At 38.4% G+C, this 24,311-nt stretch overlaps 2 protein-coding genes across 2 annotated transcripts in view; both read left to right on the top strand.

The window, feature by feature from the left end:
* tmprss13a (transmembrane serine protease 13a) overlaps nt 1–24,311 on the top strand; it is a 142,957-nt gene that overhangs the window by 39,218 nt on the left and 79,428 nt on the right. The gene's annotated exons all lie outside the window — the stretch shown is intronic.
* dscaml1 (Down syndrome cell adhesion molecule like 1) overlaps nt 10,761–24,311 on the top strand; it is a 116,904-nt gene continuing 103,353 nt past the window's right edge. The window contains exons 1-2 of the mRNA XM_087796422.1: nt 10,761–10,942; nt 20,757–21,077. Coding sequence (XP_087652548.1) covers nt 10,900–10,942; nt 20,757–21,077 — 364 coding nt within the window. The 5' untranslated portion in view covers nt 10,761–10,899. The remainder of the gene's footprint in view (nt 10,943–20,756; nt 21,078–24,311) is intronic.

Below are 24,311 nucleotides of genomic sequence, written 5' to 3'. Positions count from 1 at the left end.
TTCAGACTACAACATGTTGAATATTTTTAACAAGCTGAGAAATGTATTCTGTGTTTATTAGTGTGTTGACACTAAATACAACTGTTGGAGATTTTTCGTTTAGGATTTTTCTCTTTTTTCCCCTTGTCCTTTTGTTGAAAATGTATTTTCCCTCATAATAAGTTTCTAAATATGATTACAATATTTACACAGTTTCCTTTATTCTAAAGGTTTCTAAATATTTGATTGGCATATTAAGGTTTATTTTATGTTAAGCTTTATTTTTTTCTTAGTTTTTTTTCCCTCTGTTTTGGCTTGACGGCCCCTAGAACAGCCACTGTGTAAAATGTGACCCCTTAAAAATATGTACTTGCCCAACCCTGGCCTACAGTATTGGTCCATGAGTCATTTAGCTATTTATGTTTTATTGATTATTAATGTCGGAAAAGTTTCATAGTCGGTTACTCTTGGGTTATCATGGCGCTCGTTTCGATCAAGTTCGATCCTTTTTTATTTTTGCCTATTTTATCTAAAGTTCGGCCTGTAAACATGATATTAAACAGGTCTGATGCAAAAACAAAGTTGGAGACCCCAGAGTTGTGTTGATAAAAATGTAATTTAATTAGTTTAAATTGAATCGTGCCAACAGAAAGACAGATAACTCCAACACAAACACGTCCGAGGGGGATTCTTAGATCACTCTGTACATATCGAATGATAATAAATGAGCAAACATTTCCATATTTACAGACATTGACAAAAAAAGAAAAAAAGGGGGAAACGGTTTAATAATTAATTATTAATGGAAGTAATTACACTTGGACAGCTGGACGTGTTTACAGTTTGTCAACACGCTGTTCAGTTGTGTGTGTCCGAGTCGTGCTGAAGCGTGAGAAAGTGATAAGATCAAAACACAAAGCGATCAGTTGCTCTCGGCTGCACTCGAGAAACACCTGCCATCGCGTCCAGAACATGTTTGAGCCTCTGAAGGTTTTATTGTTGACCACGTCTCATGAACAGGATCTGTTTTCCAAACTCTTGCTTTCATTGTATAGACAGGAGATTCTATTTGTTTCAATCTTGTCTGGGAAAATTAGTTTTATTTGATAATTTATAAAAAAAAATATCCCATTTCACTTGAAGCATTGATACCATACAATGTTCTGTACAAAAAAAGTGGAATTTCCTGAATACAAATCTTTCTTTATACCACCCCCTCACATTAATTGTATATTTCCCTGCTGTTACAAAGACACTGTTTCTTTGAGTGACATCACAGACAGCCTATTTCATATCAGTCAAGCAGGCAAGTCCCCATACATTTCAATATTACATATTTTCTCTTATGCCATCATTTTATAGACTAAACATTTTATTCTTTTATATCTTAAAACAAAGAAAATGCATATTAGAACAAATTAAAGTACAATTTCTTCAAAAAAATCTAAATTTATGCCCCACTTTTACATACCATCCCCTTACATTTCTATGCTGTTACAAAGACACTGTTTCTTTAAGTGACGTCGCAGATCACCCAAAACCTCGCAGGAGCCTGGGTCAAGCAATTATACAATTCAATATGATTTATTTTCTCTTATTGATAACATTATCTTAACTTATTCCAAATTGATACTTGCATTGTATAGATACTATATTTTATATATTAAACATTATTTCGAAAAACACTTTTTACTAACATACAGCCAATTAATAAATTAGTTTCTTTTCAATTGTAAATGTTATTTAACTTAAAATAGTTTTTTTTTTTTATGAATTGTTTTGGAAAATGTGTTCAGAAAAAGATCCTTTGTATTAATGTTTTATTTGTAAATAGTTAAACTCTGATAATTATACTTAAGTAGAACCACAAAGTCTAATTGGACATTTTCTCATATATATATATATATATATATATAAAAATAGAATAAAGACACTCTTGTGTAATGGAAATTGAAATAACATTGTCACATTAAAATAGTTTTATTTAATATATCTAATTTAATTTAACTGTATATTTAAAAAAAAAAATCTTAATAATGGTTTGAATGTTTTTTGTTGTTGATTGATTCACCCTGTCGGACATCTTTGATCAGCACCATTGTTCGTCGCTAGAGATCTCGGACGGATTTCTCTATCCAACCGGGATCGTTGAAATCTTCTTCTCCGGGAGCCGCCATCTTGGAAGTCGTGGTCCTGCCCTGGCACGATATGTTTTTTTTTTTTGTCTACAGGCGTCAACTCTTTCTTTTTTTTTTTCTTCGTCTTCAACGTGGCGTTTTCTCCCTTCGTACCAACAGCGTCCTCCCTTCCCCGCCATGCAAATAGCCTCGTTAACAAATACGAGCGAGCGGAGGGAAATAAAAAGAGAAACGCAGCGATGAACCTCCATCTAAAAAAAACGAAGGTGCCCCCCCCCCCCACACCCCAACACCCACCCGGCATGTTGCCGCCCCTCACCCCACCCTCTTGTTATCCTCCCTGGCGCATTTAAATAAATTAACACCCTCCATGTCGTGAGTTAGCATGTGCTAAAAAAAAACGCACGCATATGTCGACACTGCCACCATTTCTTAAAACCCAACCAGCAGCCAAAGATGCAAGTCGTGTGCGTCGCTGGCGACATATGCTTGACAAACACACACACACAGACGCACACATTTTTTTTATGCCACGACAATCACGCATGAAGGCAAAACATGGTCGGTCGCTTCGGCCCCCGGCTCGTTTAATGTACTGCAGCGCCGTTTGTAATATTCGTTTCAGGATCTGACGCAGGTTCACACATGCAGAGAGTTTCTCGCAGCAGGTAACAATGAGACCTTTCAGCTCCGATAACAACTTGAACATGATAGAAATTAACATCCATTCATTCCTCAGGAAAGAGTCAAACCCGCTAATTACGCCGGTACGTCAATTCCATCAGGATTTCAGTTTAGTTTCGATGGTTAAAAGTTGGTAATGTTGTTCTTTAAGCATTACATTAGTTATTTCAATTAAGTAATATGTATGTTAACAGGTTGAATTTGTCTTTATTCATTCGTAACATTTAAAAAAAAAAAAAAATGTATTGAATAAAACACATTTTAAGATGAATGATTACATTTTCTACATAGTTTCCAATAGTTCCTTTAATAAATGTTCTATATTTATTATATAGAATGTATACATTAATATTCAATACTGAGCTACTTGTGTGCTTCTGCCTCTTCGCCTGTTTATCCAAGCGTCGTATGATTGGCTGAAATTTCAATTTATTATTTCGGTACTCTCTTGAAATCCAGAATCTTTTTGTTAGTTTGAGGCTCAACAACTAAAACGTGCCTTTTTTCGATGGAATTTTGAATAAAAGTTATGTATTGTCGATTAACGGTACAATACATTATGATATATTGGGATACTGGATATACTGTATATACTGGAACCAGGATATATTAGTAGTATTGTCCGAGTACTTGAATCTGGTGTTGCAGAAGTTACAGACCACATGACTCGTCAAAGTCGTTACTGCTTTAATTAGTTTTGAAACCAAAATACGTCCAAACATCAGCTTAAAAACAAATGAATGTATACTCTCTCAGTCATCGTCATTTGATTGTTATTTTAGCAAAATATGTCCAAACATCAACTTTAAAAGCTGCTGGAGTCGACTGTATCCTCTTGTCCTCAGTTATATACTTTAATATTTAATACTGAGCTACTTGTGTGCTTCTGCCTCTTCACCTGTTTATCCGAGCGTCGTTTGATCGGCTGGAATTTCGATTTATTAATTCGGTACTCTCTTGGTATAGTCTGATGGCACTATTATACATATATATTATACAACATTTTTATATTAAATGAAAAACCCTAAGATGAAAAAAAAAAAGTTGAATTTAGAATTTTTTTTAATTATTGGGATTTAAAGCAGCTCTGGGTAGTTTTGGTACCTTCATATTTTTGTACTAAAATAACTTGTGATGACACATCAACTTAAAACTAGTTGAATGACTCGTATACCGTGACTTGAGGTGCTTTGTGTGGTTTGTATTTCCACTGTAAAAGTTCTTAGGGATGGTGTGAACATGCTATATATTGTGCTTGTTGTGGATGAGGTGAATTACAGCATAAAAACAAAGTTATATTATTTACAAAGCCGTCATAACATATCATATTTCATTATCCACAATCTGATTCATTACCTCATTGATATCCATTCTTCATTCAGCCAATGGAAGTCTGGAAACAGAAAATCCGTCCAACTGCTGCAAACCAGGACATGGCAACTTTTGCAGCGTTTAGCGAGTGCTCATGGGAAATGTGGTCTCCGTCGGGCTGAACACTACCACATTAGTCCACTGGCATCGCTCGACTTCTAATCCCATAGAGCTAAGAAACTATATTTTTAACATAGAAATGCAAAGTTTCCCATTTTAAATTCCAACTTTCAATTGTCTGATGGCACTGATGCACTTCAGTACTGCTACATGACTTGAAAAAACATGAATCCCTTTGGAATAGAATCAAACCTGCTGGTGACCTTGCTCATGCTGTGCCCTCTACCATTCTTATTCCTGACCTCGTGGAGGTTCCAGAGAGCGCCGCAGTGATGCTGGATACATTAGCGCTAATATGATGGTGGCGTGTATTCACAGCCTGAGGGCAGCTCCGATCGTCTGAGCATTAACATGACCATTAGCTTATCCGCCTCATCACTCCCCGCGTCCTCCCCTCACAACTCTCATCGTCCCTTGTTTTTCATGGTGGCCATTTTCTCCCCCCCCACCCCCCTTCAGTCAACAAACTCCTCTCACTCATCTCCTCGCTTCCTAAATGATTCCCTATCTCCAGGCAACCACGGCGACGAGTCACGTGACGCTCAGGCGCTCGGTGGCAGCGTGTCCTGGGCACTGTCTCCACTGACACTTAGTGGAACTGTCTGGGAGCTGCTCGCCTTTCCCTGGCCCCGGCTGGCTGGTCCAACTCCGGCCTGTCAGCCTCCATGATGATCACCGGCTGACGTGCAGTAGAACCTGCTTGGTGCTGTCGGCTCGGCTTACATCAGCCCCTTAACCGGATTCTGTCCTTTAACTGAGACTTTATATGTTTGCAGGGGCTTTTATTGGGATTCAAGATCCACATTTGACCCACTTGTTGTTACGTTGCAGTAGCTACAGGTGGAACGGTTTCACCCGAAACTTTCTGTTTTTGTCAAACCTCTCGATTCAAGACTCAAATCTATTGTTGAATAGAATTATTTTCACGTGAAGGATGTTGGATTTAACCAAGATATTGGTTATATACGCTATAGAATCCAGAATCTTTTTTGTTAGTTTGAGGCTCAACAACTAAAACGTGCATGTTTCGATGGAATTTTAAATTAAAAGTTGTGTATTGTCGATTAACGATACAATACATTACGATATATTGGGATACCGTATATACTGTATATACTGGAACCAGGATTAATTGTAGTATTGTCCGAGTACTTGACTCTGGTGTTGCAGAATTTACAGACCACATCACTCTTGACGAAGTTGTAACTGCTTCCATTTTTTTAAAACCAAAATATGTCTTTAAAAGCTTAAAAGCTGCTGGAGTCGACTGTATCCTCCCGTCCTCAGTCATCGCTGGGATCTCAATTTAACGACTGCTACCATGCAGTGAAATATGTTGAAACATCAGCTTAAAAACGATGGAATGCATCCTCTTGTTTACAGTCATCGTCATTTAGCGAAATATTTCCAAATATCAACTTTAAAAGCTGCTGGAGTCGACTGTATCCTCCCGTCATCACTGGGATCTAGCAGGATTTCATTGTACCTCCAGCTTGGGAGGACATTATGACAGCTGCCATTTAGTGGACGGAAGTTTGACTCTTGACGAAGTCGTTACTACTTTCATTCCTTTTAAAACCAAAATCTGTCCAAACATCAGCTTTAAAAGCTGCTGGAGTTGACTGTATCCTCTCGTCCTCAGTCATTATTTGGATTTGGCTGGATTAAGTGTTTCATTTATCTGCGGATGACGTAATGAATGCTGCTGTCTAACTGCTGTTTTCTTTTTTTTTAATCTATTACAACCCTAATTGATACCATGTTGTGTTTCATAAAAATAAAAGTGAAATTTTAACATTTACTGTACATTATGTTGCTCTTGAGACACATCTTCTTTGAGTGACATACGGCAAACTACATCAATCAAAACCATGCAGGAGCCAAGGACAAGCAGGCAACATGATTACTTTTTGTGTATTGGCAACCTGGCAACAATATGAAATATTGTGTATATATGTATATGAATATATATATTCATATATATGTGTATATATTTGAATATTGTGATACTGTAGCAAAAATGACAATATTTGGTTTCTTTAAAATAATTAAGTTGCAGGAAAATTGTCATTCTATAGTAAAAACACAATGCTGTTACAAGGTTAATGTCAGGATACTACATTTAAACATAGGAATCTATATTTTTGTTTTACAATGGAAGTAGAACAAATACAAGAAAAGTAAAGTGAATATTTGCACGTGAGATTTTAATAAAAATTCAATATAGTGCACTTATGTATATATCGAAGCGTATTGATATTTTGTTACACCCCATTTCGCCCCAATAACTCATCAATCTCAAATGTATGTTGACTGTTCATCATAGACAACTTTCCTTTTGATTCCATACACATGTTTTAATGTTGTTTAATTTTTTTGGCACTTTTCCTCAACTTTAACACAAAGTTTAGCAAAGTTTTTGAATACGGCAAATCTTTTTTCTTGCCTGTACTGTGTCGAAGCAAAGGTTAGACCGAAATATACTTGTCAAAACTAAATACTAAATTCATGTTTATGTATATAAAACCTTAATATTATTAATCATAATTATTTTCAGATCCCTTTATGATTACGTCAGCGATATTTTGTAACATTTGAAGACATAAAAAGTTTGTTCAAATAAGTTTGAAGTACATTTATGAAGCTTCATTAAACAATATTCTATTTTCCCAGGGTTCAATCGGTGGCACGTTCATTTTAATAATGATTTAAGGTTTCAATACAATAGATCATAGAGCAGAGAGCGCCGTCCAGTTGTATTTGAAGTAAAGGATTTTAAGTAGCATCATCATCACATCACAAGCTATTTTCATCTTTTAGAATGAGGCCTCAAAAACCAAATTTAAGATACTTTTAGATACACACATGAATATATTTTAATGTTCTTTTTTGCTCTTATGTGTTGTGCAAGTAAGTTGCTACTGCCAGCTCTCATCACATTGAATACAGAAGCAATACTTTATATAGTTTTGTAAACTTTAACACTAGTTTAATTAACCTACAAAAGCCGCTCGGCATGTGAATGGCAAAGATGTCGAGTCTTGTCTCACACAGTACACACATCCACCTGACTCGTGTCGGAACCGAGCGTAACATTCGCAGGCACACAATGTGTGATGGAATTGTGCACACAGTGTATCTGTCCCTGTCGGCGCGCACGTTTACGGGTCTGTTTGACAGAGAGTGAGCGTGGGTGTCGTACTTCCACCTGTTACATAATAGAGAGAGGAGGCAGTGTGTGCGCCGCCTCGTCTGCTACACAACAGCTACACAACGGCGGCTCTTCAGTGGGAGCGAGCCTTTCCCTCAGCGCTTCTCCTCAACCGGGGCCTACTTTTAGACTCCACATCACATTTTCTTCCTTCGAGTGAGACCGTGATGGAGGACAATCATGTCAAGTAGACGCTGCGAGTCTGGGATTGATCTGCTGCGATACACACTTATTTGATACTCGGAGGCTCGCGGTTGCTGGAACAGCCTGCCTTCCATCTGAAGTTCTTCATGAAATATACACGTGAAACTGTGTCCACCTCTACTAGAAATACAGTCCAGTGTTTCACCACCCTGGTGTTTGGGGTACAGTTACATTCTTACAAGAGTGTTCGGTTAAAACTGTCATATATATAAATATATATGCAGTTGATTCAGAACTCTGCAGTGAGAATTCTGACCCGCTCTAGTAGAAGAACTCGCATTTCTCCGATCCTTAAAACTCTTCACTGGCTTCCAGTTTCTTTCAGGATCAACTTTAAAAATTCTGGTTCTTACTTTCAGATCTATTCATGGTCAGACTCCTCCTTCCATCAGTGATCTGATCCAGCCTTACACCCCAGCTTGGGCTCTGAGGTCTGTGGATCAGAATCTATTGATGGTTCCTGAACACGCTTCAGGACCAGAGGAGAGAAATCCTTCCAGGCTGTTGCTCCTAAGCTTTGGAACGATCTTCCTCTCTCTGTGTTTGATGATCTACTGACTCCTTTAAGAAACATCTTAAGACCTTCTTATTTGTTCAGGCTTTTCCTTGATTTTCTGGAACTCCTGTTGTGGTATCAGTTTTATTTTGATCTTTAAAGTATATACTTTATTGAATATTGTTTTGATAGTTTAAGTATACAAATAAAAATTACTTACTTACTGACTTATATATAAATATATTGATAACGTTTTGTTGTCCTTGTATTGGAGATATAAAATGTCAACTACTGTATCATATAAAAGTCGTGCACAAACTTAATGTGTACTTTTGTGTAAAATGGTTTCAGTAAAAACTATTCTTCACCAACTGTTGCTTCTCTTAGTCAGTATGAAATTCGGGAAATTCATCTATATGGTGCTTATTGCATGAGCTACACTCTAGACCCTGTAGACCTCCAAATATCTTTTCAATTCATCTTCAAGTTGATGTTAAAGTTGGAACTTTTAATCCAAACATGTTTCAATTGCAATCATCTTCAATGGTTTTGTAAAAACTACAGTAGATATGCTTGCACCAGCTGAAGATGGGAACCTAGTTGAGCAATATGCTTGAGACAAACATGTCTTATGCAATAAAAGTGCAACTCGCTCTTCTTCAGGTGCCCAAGCGACGGCATCTGCTCTTCCTATGCGTGATGATTTAGTGTCAGGAGTTACACACTCAATCAAAGAAGGGGCAGAAACCTTTTAGCACTCTTGGTTGTGGGCCAAACAAATGATATATTTACTAAACTGGTCCTTTCCTTCAACATCACTTTTATTAGAAGTCAATGTTTTAAACTCTGGCATCTTCGTATATATTCACAAATCTCCATGAACATTACTTGGCCAGCCTTGTGCTATAAGTAATTATGTTCAATGATGAGGATGAGCACCTCCAATTCAGTCTTTGTGTTATTTGCAAAGAGAAAAAAGGGTAAACGTTGCGATATATTAACAAATTAGATATGTCTCAGTAGCGTTACAATTTTTTGAAAATTGTAATCATTTTTTCAAATATCAATGTGAAGAAGATCAGTTTAATGTTCGTAATGAAGAATACATAGCAGTATTTAACTGGTTTCCTTGGAATAGCTGTACAATTTGTGTTCTAGTGTAATCGAAACTTGCTTTGTAGTTGGACTCTGCGAAAAGGTTTCAAACTTAAAATTAAAAAAAAAGTAAAATTGGTTAATACGTTTTTACTCTAACAATGAAAAGGAACAAACCAGGTGTATTATAATCACCCTTTCACTAGCTCCATAGCTACACCCTTTTTTTCAGAAAGAAAAAAATGTATCCATCACACTTGACCAGTTAAAAAAGTGTCAAAAGGCCACCACAGATACATCGGATAAGGGACAAAAATGCAATACTGAAAAAAGTATTGGGAACCTCGCTCTGATGTTTGTTTTTTATAGTTAAGTTATATCGTTGACGTTCATTTTTCAAAAGACAACTAATGTGTTGATTTAAGTGTCTCCTATATTGATCTTGGCCCTCTATAGTACTCATCAGTATGTGTCTGTTTGTACAAAACTTTTTTCTCGAGATAAAATCTTGTTTACCCCACCCACTCTGCCGTGATTGGTCCAGCGTCGAGGTTTGTCACCGCGCGTCATCAATCCCATAAGTTTCCACCTCCAAGGAACTCGTTGTATTAACAAAGCGGAGTATGATTACAGCTGGCTGGAGGAAGTGTTAAGACCATTATTACATCATGATGGACTCTGCTCCCGTAACCTCTCATTCGTCCAGATTTCCGACGGGGGAGAACTTTATAAAGTATTAACTTCGAAACATGGTCACGATGAGAGACTTATGGCAATGTGGAGAGAAAGACTTCAACATTTGAAACATGTGAGTGAGTCAGGAGAGTTGGGTTTTCACATAATTGCCCTTAAATATGTATTACGAAGTACAACTTGCTCATCTTTGTCCTTGAATATAAGGCACATGTATAAGTTAGGATGCGTGTTGTTGTTAGTCGTGATCATACACAATAGTTCGACATGTATCTGAAATACTTGGTCCAAAATACGTCGATGATGTAAAAGTGCATGTGATCGATGCCAGTACGCACATCGGCTCCCACCCTGTAAAAAACCTAACGTTACCTCACGCACGACCCCCTCGTGACCCGTTGCGATGATCTCACCCGGTGCGTCACCTGTGCTCGAGATCACCTGGACAGGTGTGCGGGAAGTGCGCAGGTATATATTTGCAAGTCAAATGTCTGCGCGTAAAACTCCACCTTCAAACGGCACTTCCCCCCCCAAAAAAACTTGCTTCATCCCAATAAAGGAGACGGGATGCGTCGAACCTTTGACCCGGACCAGCGTGAGAAAGTGTAGTCCCCATCCACTCGGTGGTGGTGCGGGCGCGTCAGCAGGACGGCGGGAGGAGGAGGAGGTGGAGCGACGGCTCACTGTCCCGGTGAGGGGAGGAGAGTCGAGCGAGCAGAGGCGGTACTTTCCCCGCGGTTCGTTTCTTCGGCGCTGGAGAGTGTGGGACCGGGGCTGGAGAGAGAGCGCCGGGGAAAGAATCCGCAGAAAAACCAGTCCAGCACGGGAGCGCTCGCCTGGCCGACGTGCACTCTTCTTTTTGGGGGGACTGCACACCATTCTTGTGAAATATACCTGCTTTTAATGGCATGTGGCTTGTAACTTTACTTCTGCTCTATTCTTTGCAAGAAGGTGAGTCTGAGACGCTTCAAGTTTATTGTCTTTATAATCGGAAGATTGTGTTTTGAAAATGATTTCTTAAACTTTTACAATTGATTTTTTCATTTTTTTAAATTCATTGCCGTCTTTCTTCAGCTGTCGTTTTCATCCTCAAGCAAACAATCCTCGCCTGTCGTGTTTAAAATCCTCCTCAGATGGAAGATTATGAGGAGTTTAAACTTCAAATCTGATAGAAAACCAATCTTGCGTATGTGGTTCGCTTGGTTTTTTGTTTTTTTTTGGCGATGTGATGACAAGAGAGACGACATTTGCATTTTTGCATGCTGATTGTGAAGCGGTGTGAACATGGAGGCTGATGATGATGATGATGATGATGATGCTGATAAGAATCCACCGTCGAGCGCACGGATAACCAAACCCAGCCAGACGTGTTTTTTACGCGTAAAAAAGTCCACCGCACTTCTTTCTTTTTTGACTTTTCCCTCCATCCTTTACGCACTTTTGTATACAGTTTTTGGGGGTCCATTTTCATCAGATGCAGTTTTGTATGGAGCAGAGATAAGGCGCGTAAAACGCCATCAAGGGGTCAATAGATTTTATGAGATGGGCTTATTGAGCGCTGCCTTTTCATTTGCAGATAATAGTCCCCGGTTGGATATTTGTATAAAAACGCAAAACTATTTATCACAGCATGCGCTCTTCTCCTCCCACTGTGCGTTTTTTTCTTCTTCTTCCCCTCATATGCAGTGTGAGTAGTTGTTATCTTTGCTGCTCTAATTATTCATCCTCCATTTTCTGTGGCTCCAGATTCTACTGATTGGCTCGTTTTTTTTTCTCCCTTACGACAGAAAGTGGATCAAATCTCTCGGATTAAAATAGAATATACACTTGTTTTAGAATGACCCCGTTGAGTGGAGAGAATGGCTTTACCTACTTTTTTTTTTTAAACACACGTTTCTAGATCACAATCTACTTTTAAATATAAATCCGAGACTCGTCAGATTGCCTTTATTTGATATTTTCTTTTGAATTATTTCATTAGAGTTTGTTTTTTTTAATCAAAAAGTATATATATATATTTTTTTACCCACTGGCCTTGGCAGTGCCCTCTGCCAGGCTGCAGAGGCGTTGAGGACTTGTCTGCTCTTTTTGTTGTCTGTAATTGGATTACAGGCTCTATTTTTTGATGATAGACTTTGTACCGTGACTGAACAAGATAGTGTGAATGTGTGCGTGTTTTCTGCTCGTGAGGAGGGGGTGGGGGGTCTGAGGGTCGTGGTTTAGGAAGTGACCACTGGAGCGTAAAAGAGTGCTTGAGATGGGAGAGATGTAGATTACGCAGTGACAAAAAAAAACAAAACAAAAAACAACAACTTCTCAACGGACATGTTCCAGTTGTCTTTGACCAAAATATGTATTTTTTTGATAGTGTTGTGTCTGCGTTTTGCATGATTATTTTGGTGCTCATATGCACACACGCGTGCATCAGTACTGCGTATTTTCCTCTCTCGACCGCGCCTCACGGAGTGACACAGATTTGAGTTTTTTTTTCTTCTTTTTTTTAATGTTTTCAATTTTCCTGATTAGTACTTGTGAGATTTCTAGATGAGTAATTTCGTTTTTTATGATTTTATGATATTTGGATTTGTCTAAACCTGCACGCACGAGTGCGCAGTAGAAGGGGGGCTGCAGGGGAGATGGATACGGATAAAAAAAAGGGTGGGTGTGGGGGGGGGTTTGTTGAATACATTAATTCTTCTCCGTCATGATTTGGAAGCCTGCATGTCATTTTATGGCGTTACAATAAGGATCAGCATCGTCGTGGATTCAGGGGGAAACGCGTGTCTTTTGGGGCCTCACAGGCCAGAGCAGGGCCTGAGAAAAAATGGGAAAAAAACAAACATTTTTATTGTTGAGAGAGAGAGAGAGTGAGAGAGAGAGAGAGGGAATATGATGACGGGATTATTTCCACTTCACGTCTTGTTTAAATGGGTCACCTCTGTTTTTTTTATATGTCACACGGTTTAGTTATTCATCGTTTAATAAGTTTTTTGAGGTCTATTATTTCATAGAAGTGATTCAAGGCCGCTGGATCCGCGCGCATGTGCGTGCGTGTGTCCAGTAATTGCAGTGTATGAGTCAGACTGGTGGCTACACCCGCAGATGCACGCGCAGATCTTCCGTCTGCTTTGGACAAGTGAGACTTTTCTCAAAACTCATTTACAAACTTCTATTTGTGCAATTCAAGTTGTTTTTTTTCCCCCCAAAAAGAAATACTTTTGTTTTAAAAAAGACACAAAATATTGTGATTTTTTTTTTTTTAAAGGACACAACCAAGTCTAATAATTATCCAATTAATAATGCAAGGTCATTACAAAAACAATTAGAAAGTGGAATGGCCCCCATGTGTGTCGTTTCTGCAGCTCCCGAGTCCCCCAGCGACCGCACAGTTCGTCAGTTTCCTTGGAGAGGGAGACACATCTACAGTATAATGGCTACATGTCACTCTCAGGTTAACTCACCTCCTTCACTTGTGCTCTGGCAAGCAAAGCCCTTATTCATTGTCAAGTGTTGGCAGTTGAATGAAGTCACACACACACACACACACACATACACAATGGGAAAACACACATCACTCTGAACTTTAGTGAAAAAAAATGCCTTCGACTTTACACATCTAAGAAATAAACTTGTAACTGCATATAAAACCATCATTATCAAGGGAATATTTTCAAGCTAGTTTATAAATATAACATTTCTTCAACAATTGTGACATGTTAGGCTTTCCATTAGAGATATTTTGAAGCATCTAAAACACAGTGAATTAGGAAAATCATACATTGCTAATCATTATTTTATTTGGTTAGTAAGTTTTAGTTAAAGTGCTTATCATTGGTTATGTACCTGCTTGATGAAGTCACCATCAGATAATCCATATTCAATGCCCAGTGTAGTTTCTTGGAAATTAAAGATGATGACATAAACACCTCTACATAAACAACTCTGTCATAGTGTTTAGGGTGTAAATAATGAGTCCAATTCTTGCTTTCATGTTGACGGAGATCCTTATCAAAGGAAAAATATATCCGCCCCTAGAAAAAAAAATTGTAATCAAATTCTCCCACGCCACACATGAGCCCTCCTGGATGGCCCGGCTAACAAAGTATGCTGATTCATCCAGTTTTTCCACGGGTCTATAAGTCATTTTATGTAACCTCAGATGTTAATCATGAAGTTTTGTCTTACCAGTATCAGGTTCCTTGTATTTGTATTTCTGGTCTCCCATAATGCACCTATAAGCCTTTCAAAAATACTGACTCGTTGTCATACAAGAATTTAAGGTCATTTTTGCTGACGACGCATTCACAAAAGTCACATGATGCACAAACTCCAACTCGTCCAAGTCAAATATTCAAATATTCCCTTGTCCCAAGATGTATTCATATCCTTTCTCTTTGAAAACGGGTGTTGCATATTCAAGGTGACTGACTTAAAAGTCATCTGTCAATCACTTCAACTTTACCGGCAAAAACCAAACCAGAGCCTCTGTAATTTATCGTCTCAATTTTCTTGTTTTAGAAATAAGTCTCTAGCTTTCTTTCTTTGATTCAGGACGACGTTTTTTGCTTTGTATGTACTTCCTACACTTCCGACGTAAGGAAGTTGTTAGGAAGTCTGGTGGCCTACTTGATATAAGTTCTATTGCTTATAGCATTTCTTGAAACAAAGATAATCCTTAACATCCATCTTCATGTTCATTATGTCAAGCAGGACAAAGAGCTGTAAAAGCATCTTATTTATGTGTAAACTCTCTATTCATTCTGTGAATCCAAAGACTCATTTTTACAATCCATTATCTGAGCAGTAGGTTGTGTGTTTATGTAGTTTTACTCATGGCAATACGTTGTACTGCCATTTTCTGTCTGCATGGCACGATATTTTGAGAATTTATGACCACATCTCAGACACGGTGTTTATAAATCTCAGATAAAAGGAAATCATTCTTTCAAGACACGACTTCGCTAAAACGGCAACAAAAAACATCCCACTAAAGCTACATAAATGAAGTTTAGTGGTTGTTTACAGCTCCCCCACCACCTCTACCAACCATCGCGTTTATTCATGTGTGTGCCTGTGCATGGCTAATATTATACCAAGCAGTACAATTACACTTCTTTTTTCGCCTGCACACAAAGGCAGGGAGACACATTGTCATGCGGCTTCTAACAGATATCTCTATCTGGAGTCATTGTAAAAGGAACAAGCAGCGCCCTTTATCAAACACGATCGTATCTCTCGCCTTTTTAATGGTCCTCCATTTTTCCCTGGCATCACTGTGAAGAGTGAATTGAAACTGGCTTCAATGGTTCAACAGTCGCTCTGAGGTTGTGTTTGTGCACGGACGGTACGTGGCGACGTCTACTTGCTCAAGTGCAATTCAGATATATTGACGTGATTTGGTGTTTGGATGTGCTTGAACGTGAGGCGTGCGAGAGGGATTTATAGCTGTTTTTCCATGCACGCGATAGAATGAATCTTTCCGTGTGTGTGTGAGTGTGTGTGAGTGTGTGTGTGTGTGTGTTTAAATGAATGTAGATGAGACAGAAAAGGCTGCATTATGCATAGCTGTTCACCATAGGCAATATCCTTGCTCCTCCAGCATACATATTCATACTGTATTTCATATCCACTGCAAAACCAGGAGAAAAGTGCAAATTTATTTGAGCACACAGAGAAGAACATTTCGACTTTAAAAGACACACTAGTGAAAGAAAGGGCTTAGAAAGACATAACGGAACGTCAAGGTTAAATGAAATGAATGGACTGTGAAGGATCTTAATTCACTTTGCTAATTGTAGTCATCCATTCACGCCCATGGAAGGCAATCAAAATATAGTAGATGGGAGGATGAGGGTTGCTACATGGGCCCCTTGTTTGCTGGCCGTGTGCCGGTGAAGACGATGAAGGTTGACGCCTACGGTGAAAAAGCTTGTGTACATATACCGAGGTCTCCTTATCCAGGTCAATATACAACATTTTGGAGGCACTTTTTTACTTTCCTTGATCAATGCACAACAGTTTCCAATAAAATTCACATCACTTTCTTTTAGATACACTCATAGATTGACACACTTTTAACTACTTGAGGGGAAACTTAATTGGGTTTAAACTGACCCTATCCAAATCCTTCAGTTCCCCTTTGACTTAAATAAATTGTACTGTATATAGATCCCAGGTTTCCGTCTCTGAAGAAGGTTCTCCACTCTTCTTTAGAATACAGACTCGTCCCTAGATCAACCGGGAGACATAATCCGGATACCCTATCCGTCTGGGTTATGTCTCCCCCAGACGGAAAGTCCAGACACCCTATCCCCAATCAAGCTGTTTTTTTTTAGTTCTGCTCTTTGTTCACCTCAACATAATGGTTGGATCTTGTTGATATTAGTCTAATCTGGGGATACTTAATTGTCAATGGGTATAGTTTTGAGAAAATAAAGGGATTGTGTGTGTGGGTTGAAACTGTAAACAAAACATCATATTCCCATGTCCCCAAAAAAGTGCATTTATTCCATAAACTTTAGAATGGTTCAGTATAATTTAGTTGGCTTGGACAAACTTTATTAATCCCTCTGGAGATCGCCTTTGGGAAATTGGTTTTGCAGTTCACAGCAGACAATAGATTTATAAAAACAAGAACAAAGGGCAATATAAAGAACAAAGTGCAAGGGATGAAAATATCCAAATATAAAGAACATGGATCAAAGCAAATGACACAGATAGAACGATAGAAAGATGAACATAGAATAGAATAACATCATCCTTTCACTCCTGTCCTGCTCGACATCCACCTAGATGCTAGAATTTCTGTAGGAGTGTCTGATAATGTTGAATAACTGTAGCAAGTCAGTTAATAATAGTATCAAAAATGGTGGGAATTATTTTCGGCTTTTTTAACTAGGTCAGTGCTACCAAAAACATATTTCTGTTTCTTTTCTGTCTGTGACTCACACTTGTAGGAAAGTTGTAGTCTGTTTTAAGTCATCATACATTTTTTAATTCTTACTAACCTCCTCATAGCTGTTGTTACTAGTTTCAGATGTAGGGACCTGTTTGTTTTTAATGTGTGTACATTCATATTTCTCACATCATAAGCTGCTGGATTTTAGTCCTGCTGTTTATCTTTATTTTGGGCGTCTACACAGTTTTTGGATGTTATTTCTGGCGTTACTGCAAGTTAAAGGTTTATCTAGTTTTGAGGAGATTAAGCGGTTTTATCAGGAATATAAAGTCAAGGTCTTCATAGCCTGAAATGTGAATAATTCCGTCAGGTATTCATGTATTTTTTTCTAGTTTTTAGTATTTTGAGGTTGAGTAGGTTCTTGCTTCTGCGCTCTAATTTCTGCTTGCGAAAAAAAAAAACCCTCTAAAAATAACAGGTCACTGTGACGGGTGTTATCCGCTAATAGTTTGCTCCACATTCTCACTGTGCACGAACACGTCTGTGTGTAAATAAGTGTTGTTCGCCCAGAAGCACATTGCGGTGCTCTCCATGGTGCTGAAAGTGCAGATCACAAACCCTGGCAGCCTCAGACGCTGATTGACACGGATTCCAAAGGAAGTGTGTGTTGAACTTGACCTGGATATGGAGAACTGATCTTCAATTTTAGCTGCGAGGCAGAAGAACAATAACATACAGTGAGTTGTCGGTGCTGGTGAAGTAGCAGAAAACAACACGGCAGGTTGGAATATTTTTCCAAACTAAGACCTCTCGAGCTCAATGACGACCACCTCAACACCGTAACGCCGACCCTGTCCTGTCAACAGATTAGGCCTCACGCCCACGCATGGACGAGAACCCGGGAAGTGGGACTTTGGCCCCCCTACACTAGTGAGATTACAGGCCTGTGTGTTAAACGTGTGAGGAGATTAAGTGGGTTTATCTGGGCGTCTCTCAAACAGATCGTACTCGGGTTTCAATGCTTGTGTGGCGGTTAAAGAATCAATTGTGTAACTCGTTGTTTTGCCTGAGGACGCCCCTTCCTCAGATCGGTTCTCTAGTGATTTACAACTTCTACAAATATCTTTTTTTCACTTTTTTTGATGATTTAATGCTGCATTCATGACCAGAAAACCAGCAACATTCTAAAAACAATGAAAGGACACCAAATAAAAAATGAGATCTCTGTTTTATAGATGAATCCTCACCACAGTTGTTCATCTAGAGAAGATTTTTGTTATGTTATTTTTGTCCTTTTATTTACAAGTACTACTACTTGACTAACAAACAATGTGACAAAAACTTCAACAAAATTTAAGAACGTTTATTACGTTTATATAGTCATTTAAGAATATTTAAATAACTTTATGTTTAACCAAATATACCACCGCATGCATGAATCTCTACTTTTATTATCCTCTTTATTTTAACTCGGATTTACTTTAAATCCATGTTTCTACCAGCCACAAACTGACACTTAATTTGAGTCACAATGAATACTTTTATCTCAAAACATAACGACAGGAAATTTTAAAATGTCCTTACTTTAATATTAGATTCTATAGAATGTACAAAATGTTACCGGCTGGTATTTCACCACAGAATGACTGAGGATAGTTCTATTCTTGATTTGGTAAGCTAGTAAATCTTTTAGCTAAAATTAGCCTTCAATGTTTTTCATTTTCCGAATAAGGATTAACATTGAGTGAACAGTTTTCTCGAATATGCATCGCTGCTTTAAAAAGATCTCATAAATCAGATTGTACTAGATATTGTCTGCTTGAGACCTTGGCTCCTGTATTGATGTCATATTGTTCCTATGGTGTTACAGAAGCATGGTGTTATAGAAAAGGTGTCTTTCTAAAACCAGAACATGTAAGTGTTATTGGGTTGTACATTCAAATGTTCATGTTTTTATTTTATAAAATAATTAAAATAATTCAGATTACAATAATATACATAAGTTAATTTATTTAATTCATAAAACACATTTTGACTTGCACTACGTTGTTTGGTGATGTGTAATATAACGCAGAAAAATGTTAAAAAACATTAACAATTCAAATACAAGCAGTGGTTTACAGCTGCTTAACATGAATTATGCTTTAAAATGGATTGACAAAGTATAAGAAGGTGACATCAGAAGACCATTTGAACATGATGTTAAATGTAAAAATATTTAATGTGGTGATTTATTACAATATTTATCTTATCTTTACAAGATTATCCCTCTACAGGCTGACAAAACGATGTTTCCTTTTATGTTTCTAATCTTCTAAGCAGCCGAATGTAGGAGAAATACTTGATTAATGAATTGATCAAAACTCATTATTTCACCATCGCAGACATGCACCTTTGTTAATAATTGAGAGCCCAGAAAGACGTCTGATACCATCTTTACATCGCTCATGACACCCCCACTTCATTCAAACGGGGCAGAGAATTAAATAGATCGGGCTAATCCGGGCATTGTTGACACAATCCAGAAAAGGGGATTAATTAAGTATCATTGTCTGAGAAGAAAAATTCTCTGGCTCAGGGCGAGCGTCTTCCTCTGGCCCCCGGCCAAGCTGAGCTCAGCACTTCTTGACACTTATCTGCAGCCTCTTGCTTAATCTCCTAATACTCGCCCGCACGCGTGGAAAGACGTCAACACTTTTTGTCATTTAACTTGAAAGATTACATTTCTATTCATCAACACATTCAATTACGCTCCTATATATTCACATTTAACTGTTTAAAAAGGGGGCAAAACTCAGATGGCGAAACCTCAGGATCAATGAGTGAAGACGTATTCGCCACCGGTTCCATTACCACGACAACGATCCACTGCAATGAATCCCAACAACACGACACAATCTGTTTAGCTGCTGCTAATCTATTGAGGATTTTATGAACATGAAAACAATATTAAGACGTAACATGGGTGGTAATGAACTCATTATTTAGATTTTTTTTTTCTTGTTTTAAATATAAATTATTTTGAATATTTTACAAATATATGCAGTTTGATCTTATGCATATTTACTTTATCAAAATTAACCAAGATTTTTTGAGAATATTGAATTGTCGAAATACATTTTAATTCTTTCTTTATCTTTCTAATCTTTATCAAAATGTTTTGAATATTTGAATTCATTGATTCATGTATTGAAATGTGTATTTTTAACATTTAATAATTTAATTCATACTTTCTTTTATATTGAAAGGTTGAATTTATTTTAATTAAATAATTGAAATAAAAATATCTGATTTGAAAGGTAGATATTTTATTTTACAATTAATCTAAAAAGAAATTTAATTAATTAATTAATTTTTACCCATAGCGTTTGATATTCTCATTGCAGTTAATCATAAATACATTTTCTAAATTCAATATTTTTGAATCTGTAGCCTTTTAAATTCAATATAAAAATGTTGGTACTGTACCACCAGATAATACCAAAAGAGTACAGAGCACCTTGATCGAACTTTTATTTTCTTAAATTGATCATTTCAATATAGAATTTAAAGGGCTACAAAACAAAAAACTAAATTTTTTAATAAAGTTTACCATTTGAAATGTTAAATTCAACCATCCAATATTGTGATGCCCATGATCTACCTCGATATAATTGTTTATTTTCATGAAAACGATAGATTTATCTTATTAGGATCTTTTAAACAATCTCTGCACTTTGATCTTCAACCATTAAGTCATCAGATTTCATGAAGGTGCAGAAACGTCCCGCCTGCTCTGACGTGTTAAATAAAAGATGTTGGACTGTATCCGCGTCGAAGTGATGGTCGACCGGTCTAACCAGCTGTCACTTTCTGTCATCCCAACAGTCAACAGTGAAGATGTTGTCTCTACGCGGCTGTACTTTGTGAACGCCTCCCTACAGCGGGTGACCTTCTCCAGCTCGGTGGGGGTGTCCCTGCCCTGCCCTGCGGGCGGCGCCCCCCATGCCGTCCTGCGCTGGTACCTGGCTGCCGGAGACGACATTTACGACGTGCCGCACATCCGCCACGTGCACGCCAATGGCACTCTCCAGCTCTACCCCTTCTCTCCCTCCGCCTACAACAGCATCATCCACGACAACGAGTACTTCTGCACTGCCGAGAACCAGGCGGGCAAGATCCGGAGCCCCAGCATCCACGTCAAAGCAGGTGAGGGCGTCACACTTCAGGCCCCGCGAGGGTCACCGTCGATGGTATTTAGTGTTGGTGTCTCACTGCTGTCGCTGTTGTGGCTTATAGGAGTATCCAGTGGTCCCTCTTTTATCGCGGGGGTTACGTCTAGAACCCTCTGCATTAAACGAAATCCCCGAAATAGTAAATTTGAAATTTTTAATAATTCAAATGAATGTTGAGGCCTCATAATCCATATTTACCTTTCCGAAATTTTCAGCATTTTCACGCTGTTTATACACTCTCATAAGCTGAAAAGCTAAAAAAAAAACTTGTAATTTTTAATATTTACAAGTAGATGGACAAGGTTGAAATGAACATTTCCTCAGAATTTATTTGAACTTACAACTGAACATTGAATATGAGGTGCCATCCCTTCTCAACGGCCCTCTTAAAAAACAGTGAACTCCCATAATGCTTTGCCGCCCAGCCAACTGATCACAGCTGTCGATCACCTTTGACACGACAACATAGTAGTAGAATTTGAATACAGTATTGTATTGACCAATTGGCCATCACTTAATAGAACAGTGCGTAGAAAGGCATAATGGGAGTTAACTTTGGTGTTCGCACAGAAAGTTTTGCGGTTCTATGGAAGTTAATCTGCTGTTAAAATAAACTATGCTTTTTTTTAATGGAGTAAACAGTGACAAAGATTTTTCTTGATCCTGACTGTAGCTTATTACAATATATTTAAATATGTTGACCATCTTAAAAAGATAAAACTGTGAAAAAGCGAACCCTGATATGGCGATGAACCACTGTGTACAACAATGGCAGGAATCCCAGCAAAAGACTTGTATAGCAGCAACAAAATGAAGAGTCGAAAAATGTTTTTATCAAAATGTTCAATGTTTTATTTCAAATGGCTGAGCATATTGGTGTTGTTAGGTTGCAGGTTTGCTTCCTGCCTGAAGCAACCTGTGCCTGTGTGGAGTTTGTATTTTCTCCTCACGATTGCACGGGTGTACACTGGGAACTCTGGTTTCCTCCCATAGTCAAAAACTCCATACAGAGGTTGATTTGAGTGCATCACATTGTTCAAAAGGTGTTACTGTGTGAATGGATAGTTGTTTGCCCCAAATTGTGAATTCTTTGATAAACCGAGTGTTTTATTTATTTATTAAAAACTAGTATCTGTAAAAAAAATAAAAATATTATTAGACCTCTTAAGTCAAGGTCCTCAAACTCAACTGGGCCACCGGAGGGTCAGATCTTGTAGAGACTGGGCTCTGAAAGGTCTTTTTGAGCGTTTAACTCAATTTATATATTTTTTATTTAATATCTGTGCAGTTTTATAGTAAATGAACGGCAATTTTTGTTTCAGTTTGTGTTATTTTATATAAAATGTTGAACAAAAATTGAGTCCCTTCACTCATAAAACCTCAAATGATAAACAGAAGGCCACAGATTATAATTTCACTGGCCACAAATGGCCTGCAGGCTGCTAGTTTTAAACCTCTCTAGTCTTAAATCCCCCCCCCCCCCCTCGCCCCACTAAAAATCCCCAGAGAGACGAAATCCACAACAGACAAAAGGTTCTCAAGAGGTTAGAGAGCGTTTCCTTGTTTCAATTGCGTCTCTGATTTCAATTTTAAATCTCTGAAGCCGATTTTTCTTCCCCTCAATGACGGTTAAAATCCAACATCCTGCTCTGAAAGGGGGGTGCAGGTGGCGCCGTCACCCGCTCCAGACTCTGGGCCAAGGTGAAAGCTTGAGCGCAGAGTTGAACAACCGTTTGAAGGTGTTTTTGCCCTTTTTTTTTCTTTTTTTTTAACTGGCACTAACACACATCGAAAATCTGTGCACGGGATGAATGTAAACACAACAGACTCGCACACACACACACACACACACAGTGACATGCACACCAGCCTGAGCTCATGCCAGCACGCCTCCTGTCTCCCAGTCTCTCCATCTGTCCGTGGACTGGAAAGTCCCCCAAACTCTGCGCACACACCAATGGATAAACACAAAAAAACACAAAAACGCACACGCAGAGACATTTTTCCTCAAGCTGGCACTTGGTGTCTGCTTGCCAGCTCTTTGTCATGGTGTTTTTGGAGAGTCAGCTACTGAAAGGGAAAAGGCTGGTGGAAAAAAAAAAAGCTAAAATTCGTGGCAGACATTTTGAATCCGGTAAGTGTGCTCAGCAATTTTTTATAGACGTTACTAGAAAAACGACAATTATTTTTTCAAACCCCGGCCAAAATTTCTAACGCCACAAACTTGCCAATGTGGCCCTTTTTTTTTTTCTTTTTTTTTTTTTTCCCTCCCCGGAGAAGAAGGATCCTCCGGTGTGAGTCTGACCTTCCAGCGCGCCTCACTGTCGGGATGACCTTCTCGCCAAATAATTACAACAATTAATCAATTAAATGCTGAGGCAACTCTACGGCTCCGGAGCCGACTCCACTCACATGCAAGTGTGTGTGCACCTCATTACCTCGGGCATCCCGACACACACACACACACACACACACACACACGCTCCAGTCTGCCGTTGCCATTGGTGACAGAGCTCTGTGGGTGTGTCACACCCCGTCTCAGGTGGCACGAGAGAATGGTGGCAGCTGACAGCTCACAGTGTCACCCCCGAAAAATCTGCCCCACCCCCCACCCCGGCCCCTGCTGTTCGTCTGTCACGCCGAACTATTCCGATATACCTGCTCTGTGTATTCAAACATCTGCAGTCTTGAAGCTCACGACCTCTTCTTGTGAAACTTCCCCCGGTGTGACAAACATCTTTGTCTTTCCTCAAGTTCTGGATGATTTTAAATATCCTGTTTTTTTTTCTTCCAAATACATCATTATTTAAAAAATATACTTCCTCAAAATCTGGCATATACTTTCATTAATTTTTTTTACATTTTAATAAAAACATTGAGTCTTAGAATAGGGTTGGTAGTTGCATCTTATATGCTATTAATATTGTGAGCAGCTTAAAACCATTATTAGAAGAATGGTTTTAATGATATACTGAATAAACGTGCTGAAATACCAGACGATTCCCAAATAACCAAACAAATATGTGAAGAAAGAGTGGGAGGATGACCTTTGTTGTTTTCGGTGTTATCTTGACCCTTTTAAGTATATATTTTATTGAGTGTTGTTTTGACTGTTTAAGCGCTTTTTTGACCCTGGTCTGGAAAAGCGCTATACAAATATAAATTACTTACTTACTAACTAAAATGATTGAAATCATTTTCATTTAAT

The sequence above is a fragment of the Callionymus lyra genome, chromosome 7, assembly GCF_982586985.1.
Source record: "Callionymus lyra chromosome 7, fCalLyr1.hap1.1, whole genome shotgun sequence".
NCBI classification, from domain to species: Eukaryota; Metazoa; Chordata; class Actinopteri; order Syngnathiformes; family Callionymidae; genus Callionymus; species Callionymus lyra.
The sequence above is the reverse complement of the archived record's forward strand: the minus strand, read 5'-3'. Positions and strand labels throughout refer to the sequence as shown.